The sequence below is a fragment of the Rhipicephalus microplus genome, chromosome 6 (assembly GCF_043290135.1).
Source record: "Rhipicephalus microplus isolate Deutch F79 chromosome 6, USDA_Rmic, whole genome shotgun sequence".
In the NCBI taxonomy this organism is placed as follows: Eukaryota; Metazoa; Arthropoda; class Arachnida; order Ixodida; family Ixodidae; genus Rhipicephalus; species Rhipicephalus microplus.
The window spans coordinates 103,522,917-103,537,325 of NC_134705.1; the positions used below are offsets into that span (position 1 = coordinate 103,522,917).

The 14,409-nt window shown below is 46.4% G+C and overlaps 1 protein-coding gene across 7 annotated transcripts in view; it reads left to right on the forward strand.

Moving 5' to 3' along the window:
* LOC119183125 (uncharacterized) overlaps positions 1-14,409 on the forward strand; it is a 182,753-nt gene that overhangs the window by 19,997 nt on the left and 148,347 nt on the right. For all 7 annotated transcript variants that reach the window (XM_075866328.1, XM_075866329.1, XM_075866333.1 and 4 more), the window contains exon 5: positions 1,338-1,385. In XM_075866328.1, the coding sequence (XP_075722443.1) occupies positions 1,338-1,385 (48 nt within the window). The remainder of the gene's footprint in view (positions 1-1,337; positions 1,386-14,409) is intronic.

Genomic DNA, 14,409 nt, shown 5'->3' on the forward strand with positions numbered 1-14,409 from the left:
CTGGAGCAAACATGATAATCCTGACACGCCTGTCATGTAAGAACATGACAACATACCACGGTAGTAGCGTGCTCGCTGCCGTTTTGCTAGTTCCGGATATACTAAATTTGGTAACACGTGACATGAATAGATGACGAAGGTAAACGACATTTCCAAACATGAAGATCATGACAGGAAAGTCACGTGTGGCATCGTTTACTTCCACCTCGTAACGTTGTGCAAATTGTACAGTGACATATCAACCTTCCTTATTCGTGCTTCGCACATCATCAATTCCCACTGTGCGTGGATTCTGCCAATTTTTCGGTGCTTTTGTTCCCTTACTTGTGTACTGCCCTTTGTGCCACATGGTTTTTGTCACAAGCTTCACTGTCTTCTCTATATGCTTTCGCGCTCTGCGCATAAAACTCAGTTGGAAGTTAGTGCTCATGTCTTACGTGTCCTCCTTGTCTCTTTGGCATCGTTCTGTTTTGGCGCCATACTTATCGTCAGGTAGGTCTAAGGTGCGTAGGGTGGCGAAGACGGGCGCTCGTTGTGAAAATTGGCTCTCCTGATATTGACCAGAAGAAGACGCCCAGTTACTTTCAGAAAAGTCGCAGCCACGGTGTTCGTGATGAAAAGCGGCCCTGTTGGTACTTACTAGGTGATGATGGGGTGACAAGCGTCTTTGGTAATATTGACCAGGAAATACTGTCCTATTTATTTTATAAAAGACATAACCACGACATTTGTCCGGCTAGAATATGGAACAATATTGTAAGATGTGCCCTCAAAGTCCACAATAGTAACACACTGGGCGATATGAGGACCAAGTGAAGCAGAAGGTGAGAAAAGGTGGGACAAGCAAGCCTGGGTCAAGTGCCGCTAAGTTGGTTTGAGCAGAAACAGGATACACAGAGTGAGCCACTGAAAGTATGAAGGGTTGCTTGGCAGTAATTTGCACATACCTCACGTGTGGAGTTGGTGGTACTATTGTTTTCTGCCGTTGCCTACACAGGTACTCCTACTTGAGTTGTATTCTGTGAAATAAACTCTACAAAAGGGAATAATTTATCGCGTCTGTTTTTATTACATTTGCTATAATACAATACTTGAAACTTGGTGCCACACTTTCTGATCTGGCTCTGACAATGGTCTTACTTCTACGAAATTTATTTCGTATTTACTGTTGAAATAGATAGGATAGTTGCCACTTCAATAGCAAAGCGTTTTCATATATGATATATCTGTAAACTACTCAGGTAATGTGTCTTTTGTTGATTGAGAGTTATTTTGTTATAAGCAGCTGTATTTTGTGTGTTGTGCTTTGGTGTAATTGTTAGTTTAATTCTTTTTAGCCGGGGTGGCTCCGAAATCCTGGCCCTACCGGGGATATTCCAGAATGGGCAAGTATTGTAATCTAACAAAGAAACAAAAGTCATCTGTAAATCTGTTATATGTCTACCTCATGAGGTTAGCAGACCGTAGTCAAAAAGTGAGAAACAGTTGCCAGTTTCACTTACCATATGCAGATTAGAGCTTCTCTTTTGACCGAGTCTCCTATAGAAGTAGCTTGTCACTTATACAGCTTTCATTTTTTTGCTTATTTTGAATTGGTCAGCAAATATAGCTATTTTAGTAATTCCCGCGATAACCACCAGAATGTATGTCGATGAATTTGTATGTCGATGTCGATGAGCATATATGGCGATGAAGTGAAACATACATAGCAATAATCAACATGTAGAGACCATCATACAGTGAAAATCATGCGTTCAGCTGTACTGGGAATATCTTGGAGACAATTTTAAAAGTTAATAACTGTAAATATTCAAAAAGACTGGACTGATTATTTTTCTAACCGTATTTGAGTGCCATTTTTAAAGTAAAATTTTTTTCAAGAATGTGAAATTACTCATATAACAACTTATTGGGTGCTTTATTTTGCGAAAGTCGTGCAGCGTTTTTGAGGCTGTTTTTGTGATAATTTTCTTATTCTGTTCGCAGCCCGAGGGTATTTTCAAGTCAGAGCAAACTAAAATGGAACTCGGAGTGCACAAGCTGTCGTATAGGGCTGTTTAAGTATAAATACAGCAAAGAAATACAGATCGGACTAATTAAAACTGTCATAATTATTTAGGTAAAATATTGATATGTATAAACCCCACTTTCAATCAGTTGAGCTTAGACAAAAGGAGTAAAAAGCACATAAGCAAAGGCACAAGGAATTTTTCATAAAAAGGATATGAAAATATACGAGATTTCAAATAAGAGTATGATACTAAAGACCAAAAGTGGAAATTATTTGAATGGTATCTAAAAAGTAATATTCTGGGCTCTGCAAAGTAATTGAGGGAACGCATACACACGCTTAGTATTCAACTCTGCACATATGTTTGTGTACATTACGAGTGATATTGCTATTGATCTTTTTTTCAGAACAGCGTTCTGTTCAAAAAAGAGTACGTAATTTGATCGTTCTACTGCGCTCTGCTAAACTTCTTTCAGCTCCCCTCAATAGAGGCTGTTCAAGAATACTAAATCGGTCTACGTCCTGTCGACTGCATAAGCCCATGTTGTTTTATTGCTATTGTTTATTTATTCTGATGGGCTCTTTAGAAGTAAAGGAACAACCTGGAGGTCCGCAGCGCTGCTTATGTAGTTAGAACGGCTGCTTCCAATGCTTGAGGTGCAGGGTTTGATTTCCATTGCCGAAATAGAACCCACTGGCTTTTTTGCTTAGTTTTTTGATACTCAACTTGGAAGGCACCCCATATAATTCTGCGAAAGCCTCTGCGAGTACCTTAGCACACCACAGCCTTGTTGAAATAGGCCAAAGGCGACCGGTCGTAGAAGTGACATTGAGCGTCGAAGAGGAGAAGGGGAGCAAGGCGTCCTGGGCGATAAGTCCGGTGTGCGTCGGGTGGTGAAGATGAGAAAAGCGAACGGCGTTACGAGCGGTGCTGCTAGAACTGACCAAGAGATGACTTCCATTCATAAAAGTCGTAGCGCCGGACTTCGTCCTGCTGTCTATTGCGACAATATTGTGCGCTGTGCCCTCGGATGCTTCAATAATAACACACAGGGTAGGATGAGTGCCAAGAGGCGTAGAGTTTCAGAAGAGGTGGGACAGGCCAGCGTAGTGCACCCGTCGCAAAGTTGATTTGAGGGACAACAGGATGCACAGACTGAATCATTGGGGGTAATAAAGGTTGCGTGGCAGCAATTTGCGCATACTTCGCGTGTGGAATTGAAGGTAGTAACGTTTTCTGCAGTTACCTAGGCAGTTACTTCTACTTAAATTTTATTCTGTGAAAGAAACTCCATACAAGAGAATAATTTATCGCGTCTGTTTTTTCTTTCCATTTACCGTATTACATTACTAGAAGCCCGGTGCCGCATTATTTTACTTCTGGACCAATGCACGTTGCATAGCAGCGATTTGAACATACGTCACGGGTGGAGTTCGCCACAGCGGGGGACTGTTAGGTGTGCGGGAGCAAGCCGTAAGGCAGGTCTTGTTTGCGGCGTAGACTAGCAGACGAGGAGTGAGGCTGAGTCTGGTGTAATAGCAGCCCTTGCACGTGAGCTCTTTACTAATCAAGGTAGCAATAAAGGTCGTAAAGAAGCGTCTGACGTAAGCCAGACGTCACAGTCGTCTGGGTGCAGCCGGATGGTCTGCAATTAATTTAGATGGTATCGGGCTGTGATGCCATACTCAACGAAGGTGGTGTTTTTGACGGTTATAGCAATGAACGCGACGTGGTTCATTCATTTAAGGATGCGTCGAAGGCGGTCAGCTTCTGACATAACCGAGTCCACGAGGCGGCTAAGGAAATTGACGTCTTCTATGTACGAGGTGTACGTCTCACCAGGTGCTGAACGCAAACATCGAGCTTCGTCTTCGATTCTACAATTCAGATATTTGGCAGTCGTAAATTATGAGGATTTTTTAAGCAAAGATCTAAGACTTAAGACTCAGATAAGCTGCCCTCGTGGTTAAAATATCACAATGTTGTGACGTTTGATAGGTAGAACGCGAAGTGTTGAAGTTTCTGGGGTGCGTCGTATTGGTTCTACGCACTTGAAAAAAGTCATACTCTTTCAGCCATACACTGGTATCGTCGCGTATTAGAGGCGTGAAGATAGATGCCGCTGGCGGGTGGTGGTAATTCACGCGAGGATGGATGGTTGGGTGAGGCTGCTGGATTGTCAAGGCAGTGTCTCTTTGGTCATGACAGCAGACAAGCCTAGCAACCGGTGACCCGAACGAAGCTTCAGGAGATCTCGAGATGAGAGAGTACTTGACGATTGACAGCGGCCTTGACAACCACACTCTAAGGCAGCGGTGATGACATTGTCTCGACGCCGTTAATTCAGCGATCACGCCAGACTAATTTTTCACTTAAACAAGATGCACACAGTTGTGATTATATTGTAAAAGTGAAGATGGCGAACATGGTGGAATGAGGATTCCCAAACGCAGTGAATTTTGTGGTCACAAAAGGAACAAAGAAATGTTGGCTGCAACATCGATGGCGTTTATACGGGATCAAAAATTTGAATAAGTGTTCTAAGCGTTAGGAATTGTCTTGAAATGCTTGAGCAAGAGCACAAAGAAATGAAAAGTAGTTTAATACGCTTGGTACACTATCTGGGCCCCCAGCTCAGCTCAGAAGGCATTTATTCTACTACGAAGGTCAAGGCCATAAAAGATGTTCCGCCACCAAAAACGTGACTGCACTCAAAGCTTATTTAGGCTTGCTCAATTTTTATAGAACGCATAATAAAATCCTAGCAATCGTTGCAGAACTGTTGCTCAAGATGCTAAAAAAGCAAACGTAATTCTAGTCTAAAGTATAATATTTTGAAGCGACTAAGCAACTACTTATGAGTTGTTGAGCGCTTACATACTCTGAGGTTCCGAAACAACTTACGTTTCAGTGTGATGCTGCCGAGTTTAATATTGGAGCTGCTATTTCTCATCAAATGCCTGACAGGCAAGAGCCACAAAATGTTTTTCTTTACGAAATCTGACACCAGCCGAGCGAAATGATGCTCATTATGGAAGCAAACGCTCGTGCCCAATTTTTGGCTCAGAAAATTTCACAAGTTTCTCTGGTCGCCAGATTGTACTCTACCCTGAGCATCAGCTACTTTTTTGTATTTCTCGCCATAACAAACTAATCCCTTTCTAGCTGAAGCTAAAATGCAAAAAATGGTTGTTTATGCTAAAAGCAAACCAGTACACATAAAATTTCAAAAGGGCCAGAAAACGGAAGTGGCTGATGTTCTGCCAAAATGTGTACTACTTTTGAATGCGGCTCAAGAGAAAAAAAGCCGAGTGTGTAAATTTTACTGTACACCTTTTCCGACGAAGGATGTGGCAAGAGCGACAGCGAAAAGTGCTGTACTTTGCACTATTCGCGGGTCCACTTTCTCAGCGTTGCCTGCAGAAGTACCAGATTGCTTCAATTTTGTTATATACAGCATTTTGAGCTCCCGATTGAGCAGGGCTCGATTGAGATGGTGTTGACACCAACCCATTTCCGCTTTTCATCTACGTGCTGACTATACCAGAGCGTCACGCGAGGCACTGGCAGAACATGTGTTCCATGTTGGCTACTTTAGGTCAAGTGGAACATGTATTACTAAAATGAATTTGTGGATATATATTGTTGAAAAGTGCGAAATCGTGGTACCTCCCAATATGAGAAGCATGATTGCCAGAGCTCAATTTTCTTTGTAGTGGAGGGTATTTTTATCGCGCCAGGTAAAAATGTTCTATCAGTTTGTTATACGGCATGAGAATATCTTGGTTTCTCAAAATAACTGTGGCACGCCCCGCGATAGCTGCATGGTTTACTAGTCCTCGCGTAGCTATGTCGGCTGACTCATTGAAATTGGGCGGCACTCTCTCATTGCGTTCCGTGTGAGGTGGGAACCGATCGAGTGCGTGTGGCCTGATCTTTTCTCAAAGAATCTGCGAAGCTGTTTTCGATATATCTCAAGCCTCGTTTAATTGAGGGAAGGAAAGAAACGTTTATTTAGAAACAGTGCTCCGAACGAGGCCCAGTATCACCTACAGGTGAGAGGTTAACCTAGTCCAGGAACCCTCTGGCTTTATTCAACTTTCCTTGTGGCCCTGACGATCAGTTGTCGCTGGTCTTTCAGATCCTTAATGACGAGCTTCGCCTCCCATATTTCGATTATGTGGTGGTCGCTTATTCTTGGGGCTTGTTCCCGCTCCAGTTGCATGTCGTAGTTTGCGTGGCACCGGCATTCCAGGAGCACGTGTGCCAGGGTGCCTGGTGTGTTGCAGAGCGGGCACATGTAGCCATGTGTCGTTGGGTAGAGACGGTGCATTATTATGCTATGTATGTTAGTGTGGCTTTGCAGGCTTCTGAAGATGACGCTTTTTTCTTTGGTTAGTGTTAGATGGGGTGGAGGGTACACCTGTCGCTCCCATTTGTAGTGTTCAAGTAGTGTAGAGTAGGTGTTTTTTTATTACTCCATCTCTGCAGCCGAAAATCGGGTATCTTTTGCTACAGGCAGCACGGCTGACGTGCTCGCGGGAAGCGGTGTGGGCTGCTTCATTTCACTGTAGACCCTCGTGTTCAGGAACCCAGATTACGAAGGTATATGGGAATGGAGAGCTTCGCCGGTGAAGGATGTCCATTGCGTCAGCTGAGACGTGGCCCTTCGCATAATTTCGGCAAGCGGCTTGCAAGTCAGTGAAGATCGCCGTGGCGTCTTTACTTGTGATGGTGAAGAAAGCCATTACCGGTTCTTCCACAGCGTCTGAGTTGCGTGCCGTTACTGTGGCAGACGCTAACTCTCAGCATTGAGAGTCTGCGAGGCTGATATCATACGCGTGGACAGGGACTCTCGAGTGTCCACCGGCAGGGCTTTTTCCGGTCTGCATCCGCAATGTATGATTCGCTGTAGTTGAGATACCAGAATACCGACCTCTTAGTGGACTTGAGCTTCAGTCGTTTCAGCTGGCTGTCCTCAGGAGCCTCGGTCATCTTTTGCCACGTGTTCTGAACACCCATCTTAAGAAGCGAAGTAAAATCCATGGGTGGTAGTCCGAAGGCGGCTTTGGTTGCCTTTTTTATCATAATCACAAGTTTCTTTTCTATTTCGGTGGTTTTTAAACTGAGGTATGGCATGCTGTTCTGTTGCGGCTGGTGAGAAAAGCTTGCATGATTCGTCCATCGTGTTGGTTTGCGATCCTCTTGGTGAGGTGCATGAGCTGTGAGAGAGCTCTTTGTAGTCTCGGTATGGTGGTCGCTCCTAATCCATCTTTTAGTTTGTGAAGTCAGAGTACCCGTAGCGTATCAACTTTCGGATTAATTGTCTCGTTGAAGCTGACGCAAGGGACGGGCTATTCGTACATGGGAGGCCTACCTCTCACCCTTGTTTGAGTACAAGTTGCTCAGACTTTTCAGGAGCGCAGTTGAGGCCGCTGTTTCGGAGATACTTTTCGATGATGTTTACAGCATCTTGAAAGTATCTCTCTTGTCTCCCAATGCTTGAAACGTTAGTCCAGAGCGTGATGTCGTCAGCGTGCATTGCGTGCCGTACATCTGGTGTTCTATCGAGAACCTTAGGTAGATTGATCATGGTCACGTAAAACAGTAGCAGCGACATGAGTGAACCATTTGGCGTGCCTCTTTTAGGTAGTGGGAAGATTTTGCTGTAGATGTTCTAAATGCCCACAGTTGCTGTGTTGTTCGTTAAAAATTTTCGAACATACTTGTAGGTCATAACGCTACAGCCGGTGCCTTGGGGGTGTGTGAGAATCACGTCATGGCTTACGTTGTCGAATACACCGTTTTTTTATTGAAATAGAAAACAAGCAAAGGAGTTTTTGTCACCGTTACTTGGCGACGGCTACCCCTTTTCACTTATTTGGTACAAATAAAATTATTATAAAAATAATAGCATGTATACATATGTACAGTTCTACATGGGTGAGTGCAAAAGTTCTCCTATATGGGCAGAACAAACACGTAGACGACACGCTCACTTTTAACTTTTGTCCGCTCAGTATTCGTCAAAAATCTTCGTTTCTTAGAAGAACTGTTGCAGCTCCTTCACTGCTTTGCCGTTTGTTTACATTGATTCCGAGTATTGAGTACTTGGTTCGGTGAATGAAGGGATAAATTAAGCCTTCTTTGAGTAGTAGAAGCACGTCTTGCGTCGAGAGCTGCTGTCTGAAGCCGAACATCAAATCTGGTAGTTGCTCATTATCTTCTAGGTACAGAGTCAAGCGGTCATGTACAGAATGCCACAGGTGATGTGTATGAGCCATCAAGTGTAGGTGGAATCCCTTGGAAGTGAAGAAAGAAAAGGGCTTTTGCGTTCTGGTCTGAGGGCAAGCAAGACGTCGATTCGTCGCTGTCTGTTATTACGTTCGCGGCACTGGTGGAGGTGCTGGGTAAATGCGCCTCGGCTGCAGATTTTCAGCCGACACACTGAGTTACTTGGAGACAGGGACAACCTCTCTCAAGACGAGATGGCAACTTCAACTACCAACCAGGCGAGTCAAACCAACGACGCCTATTTTTTTCTCCCACATGTTTTTCATGCGGCGCAAACACCACGCTCATTTCATGGAGAGATTTATGAAGATGTTCACAACCAGCTTGACCACTTCGATCGAGTTGCCAATATCAATGAATTGGATGAAGCTCGCAAGTCGCTGAGAGTTTACTTTGCGTTAGAAGCCTCTGCCAAAACGTGGCACGAGAATCGCGAGGGTTCTTTTGCGACGTGGCATGAGTTCAGCCGACACTTTCGTCATGCGTACCGCGGCACTGAAATAAAAGAGAGAGCAGAGCAGGCTATCTCGTCTCGGAACCAACGACGCAACGAGAGAGTTTTGATGTTTGTCGAGGACATGCTTTGACTCTTCAAGTGTGCTGACCCTGCAATGTCCGAGGAAAAGAAGGTGCGGCATTTATAGCGTGGGGTAACAGAGCAGCTCTTCGCCGGACTCGTGCGCAATCCACCGTCGACTGTGGCAGAGTTCATAAATGAGGCAACCGCAATGGAGCGTACTCTCCAGTATTGGTCGTCACAGTATGAATGCCACGACGTGACCCCTGCTGCATGCTCTATCGGGGCTGACAGCGAGAGGCATGCCCTCGCAGAGTTCATAAGAAGCGTCGTGCGGGACGAGCTGCGCCAACTGCAAGCAGTGGGACCCCAAGCATCCGTAAGTGTTCTCGCAGACATAATCCGAAATGAGATTCGACAGGTGGTCACCCCACTCACGCCAACAAGGCCTGAGGCCCCTGTGCTGACTTATGCGGCGGCTCTGCAATCTCCTGCACCACATGGCCCTGATACCACCATGGGGACAATAGATCAGGCTAGCTATCGATTCCAGGGCACCTCTTCGACTCCACCACCCACCTCAAGGTTTCCGAGTGCACCAACTTATCGTCCGTCTGGATCGTGGCAGAACGCCACAAAGGCCAGCGTGTGGCGTACGTCAGATAACCGTCCACTCTGCTACCACTGTGGCGAAGCGGGTCACGTCTACCGTAGTTGCCAGTACCGCCAACTTGGTCTCCGTGGCTTTCACTCTGATGCTCGGTGCCCACGTTACGGTGAGCGTCCCCGCTACATCAAAGCGTACCTTACGGGCCAGCAAGCTCCTCGCCTTTGTCAACGCCCCCAACCACAATCACCATCACCTCGCCGTCCCACGTCACCAAGCATTTCCTCGTCATCTTATGCTCCTTTCAGAGGCCGGTCACCGAATCCCCACAGGAGAAACCATAAACCGCGGCTCCTCGGGGTGAAGCCGCGTCCCAACGAACTGACAAAGAGCCTCCCTCGACAGAAAGACCCGGCGAAGATCGTTCTGACTTTCCAGTCGTTTCCCAAAGTCATAAGACTGTTTCTGCCGACATCACCGTACACGTCGATAATCACGTCGTCACTGCCCTCGTCGACACCGGCGCTGATTATTCGGTTATGAGCAGCGCCCTGGCATCCCAACTGAGGAAGGTAACTACCCCTTGGCAACGACCGCCGTTGCGCACGGCAGGGAGACACCTCGTCACGCCGACTGGAATGTGCACAGCCCGTGTTCGAGTCCATGCTTCGATGTTCACAGGGTCTTTCCTCGTATTACCTGTGTGCTCCCGTCTACTCATTCTGTGGCTGGACTTTCTTCGCGAACACGGCACAATTATTGACCTACGAGACTTGCAGGTGCTGTTCGAGAACCCATTTCATCCTGAAGCGGAAAACGCCCGCTCATCGAATGCTGCCCTACGTGTATCCTGCGAATCTGTTATTCTGCCTCCCCGCAGCAGCCTTTTTATCAACGTTGAATGTGACAAAGACGTCGCCGATGCTGTAATTGCAGAAGGAAACTTGTCCCTACTTTTTCCACAACAAATCTGCGTTGCCCGAGGTATTGTTCAGCCCAGTAAAAAGCAGGCTTGCCTATTAGTCACAAATTTCAGCGAGGAGTATCACCATCTTACCAAACACCCTGCGATCGCATACCTTGATGATATTGCCGACGTCCCTGGTCTCTCAACACTATCTGCTCTTTCGTCGTGCGACGATTCCGCCATGACATTCGCAAGCACTCTCGACGTATACCAGGGTCTACCGTCCGAACAACGGGAACGTCTTTTGCAGCTACTCGGCTCATTTCCGGACTGCTTCGCTACGATTTCGAATGTTTACCAAACACCGCTTGCCAAGCATCGTATCATCACCGAGCCTACCGAGAAACCCATTTGACAGCATGTCTACAGAGTCTCGCAAAAATAACAAGACGTTATATGCCAACAGGTCCAGCAGATGCTCAAAAACGATGTCATCTAGCCATCGACCAGTCCCTGGGCGTCTCCTGTTGTCTTAGTAAAGAAAAAATATGGTACCCTGCGATTTTGCGTTGACTACCGGAAGTTGAATAAGATCACGAAGAAAGACGTGTATCCTTTACCACGAATAGACGACTTGCTGGACCGCATTTGCAATGCTCGTTACTTTTCTTCTATGGATCTACGCAGTGGCTATTGGCAAATATCTGTTGATGAGCGTGACCGCGAAAAACCGCCTTTATTACTCCTGACAGACTCTACGAGTTCAAGGTCCTTCCCTTCGGCTTATGCTCGGCGCCAGCTACTTTTCAAAGAATGATGGACACGGTTCTTTCTGGGCTAAAATGGCAATCGTCTGTTGTCTACCATGACGATATGGTCGTCTTCTAGGACACGTTTGAGCAGCACGTCCAGCGCTTACAGGTAGTTCTTCAGGCGAATCGAACAGCTGGACTTTTTCTCAAACCTGAGAAATGCCACTTTGCATTCGAAGAACTGAAATTTTTGGTCAAGTTGTCAGCCACGCCGGTATACACCCAGACCCTGAGAAAACGAAAGCTGTTGCCGCATTTCCTGTCCCAACGAACAAGCGCGACCTCCGCCAATTTCTGGGACTCTGCGCATATTACAGACGTTTCGTCAAAGGCTTTTCTAAAATCGCTGAACTCCTAAATGAACTTACAAAAGTCAGCGTACCATTTGTTTGGGGTCATGATCAGCATCACGCCTTTGAAACGCTACGAAAACATCTCCAAGCCCCACCTGTACTCGGTAACTTTGACGATCACGCTGCCACAGAGCTACACACGGATGCCAGCAATGTCGGACTTGGAGCTGTATTGGTTCAATGGCAAAATGGCGTAGACCGCGTGATTGCCTATGCAAGTCGAACACTATCATATGCAGAGAAAAACTACTTTGCAACAGAAAAAGAATGCTTAGGTGTTGTTTGGGCTATAACAAAGTTTCGCCCTTATTCATACGGTCACCCATTCAGGGTAGTTAGCGACCACCATTCTTTATTCTGGCTCGCCAACCTCAAATACCCTTCCGGTCGTCTAGCACGCTGGAGCCTTCGGCTGCAAGAATTTGACGTTACAGTCATTCACAAGTCAGAACGTAAACACACTGATGCTGACTGTCTCTCACTTGCACCAATTCGAAGTACGAACGCGGACGTTGAAGAGGACGATACATTCCTTTCATCTGTATCATCAACCGACTTGGCTCAACAACAACGTGACGACATGGAGCTAAGACCGCTGATTGACTACCTCGAAGGCCGAAAACACAGCCTTCTTCGAAACTTCGCACGTTCCCTGGCCTCGTTCTGCATCAGGGATGGAGTCCTCTATAAGAAAAATTTCGACCATACCCAGGCTACTTATCTACAGGTTGCGCCGACCTCGCTTCGGGACGATATTTTACATGCTTGTCATGACGAACCATCATCCAGACGCCTTGGCTACACGCGCACATTGGAAAGAATTTGCCGCTCATACTACTGGCCCCACCTCGCAAAGACAGTCAAGCAGTACGTCCGCACATGCCGCGACTGCCAACGCCGTAAGACTCCACCTGTACGACCAGCAGGATTACTAGAGCCTATCGCCACGCCGAAGACACCATTCCATTAAATTGGCATTGACGTGCTCGGCACATTTCCCTCCTCTTCGCCTGGAAACCTGCGGATTGTGGTTGCCACCGATTATTTAACGCGTTACAGCAAAACAAAGGCCCTGCCCAAAGCTACCGCAAACGAAATCGCACACTTTTTTGTCGCCAGTATCGTATGTCGGCACGGAGCACCATCTGTGATAATTACTGATCGTGGTACAGGTTTCAGCGCAGAGATGCTTCAAGAAGTGCTGAGACAAAGTGGTACAGAACATCGGAAACCACGGGTTATCACCCCCAAACAAACGGACTCACTGAACGGTTGAACAAGACCATTGCAGATATGCTGTCAATGTATTTGGCCATTGATCACAAGAACGGGGATGATATACTTTCTTACGTAACTTTTGCTTACAATACAACAGTCCTAGAAAGTACAGGTTTCACACCATTTTAATTAGTTCATGGTCGAGAGGTCACTACAATGCTCGACCCCATGACCCTTCCCAACAACTTGAGTATGTTCAACGCAGACGCTGCATTGTTCGCTCAACGCGCCGAGGAGGCCCGTCAACTCGCCCGATGCCGTATTCAGGCTCGCCAAACTGCCGACTCACACCGCTACAACCTTACACACCTAGAGGCTACCTTCCAACCAGGCGATCAAATTTGGGTGTGGACTCCCATCCGACAGCGTGGTCACTCTGAAAAGTTTCTTCGACGCTACTTCGGCCCTTACAAAGTTCTGCACCGACTCAGTGACGTTACGTATTAAGTTCTCCCTGAGGGCACCTCAAGACGTTCCCGTCGGTTTCCACAAAGTGATGCGTTGCATTTGTCAAGGCTCAAGCCATATTTTTTGCGTAATCCATCGAACGTGGACTAACTTACCATGCAATGAATAATTTTTGTCACTTTCGTTTCTTTTCGATTGTCTTGTGTCCCAACTTTTTTCTTCATTGAGTAATTCAATGACACCGGCCCATTTTTTTTCCTTACGACGGAGTTGTGGGGTTCCATGGTAGCATCTTTACTTCCCCATTTTTTTCTCAACGCTCATTACTAGCATCGAGTCAATGATTTTCGAGGAGAGGGAATAATCTCACATGTAATGAGTATGAGCCATACTGTAGGTGGAATACCTTGGAAGTGAAAAAAGAAGAGGGCTTTTGCGTCCTGGTCTGAGGGCAAGCAAGACGTCGATTCGCCACTGCCTGTTATTACGTTCGTGGCAATATGTTCAACTAGCTTTTCCACACACGAGTTGAGGGAAATCAGCTGCATGGTCTGATTGCTGGTAGGTTTATTAGCCTTGGGAGTCATGGTGATCTCCGGGTTCTGCCACACCACGGGCAGCTCTTCTTTCTCCAAACAATTGTTGTAATATTGGAAAAGAGCTGTGGTGGCCTGGTGTGGTAAGTTGCGCAAGAAGTGTTTGCTCACCATTCGGTCTTTTCCGGGGTTTTTATTTCTTGCCAACTTCAATGGGACAGCTTAAAGTTCCGCCTGCGTGAATGGCCGGTCGAGATCAGTGTTTGGTGTACCCGCATATTCCTTGGGGGTTAAATGACGAGACAGCGGGCTCGTCTCCGCGAAGTTTTTTTCACTAATTCTTGAAGGAGATGTTCTTCCGATCCGGCGTAGTGGTGAATAAGCCTGTGAAGACGCTGCTTCGGTGCCAACTTGAAGGGTTGCGTGCCCATAAGAGAACCTAGGAGGATGCTAAGATTTCCCTGTAGCTTGTCACAAAAGGCATGCAAGTTCTACCTGGCCAGTTGGTTGGCATGTTCTTGACTTTGCTTGGTGACGAGAGCGACTTGTTGCTGAAGCTTCCTGTTAAAATTTGCTGCTCCCAGATCTGCAAAAGTCTTCTCCTAGCCTCCCAGAGGTGGATAAGATGGGCGTCGACTGCGGTCATATCACTGTTGAGCTGCATGCTTTAAGTGTTTCGTTCGGA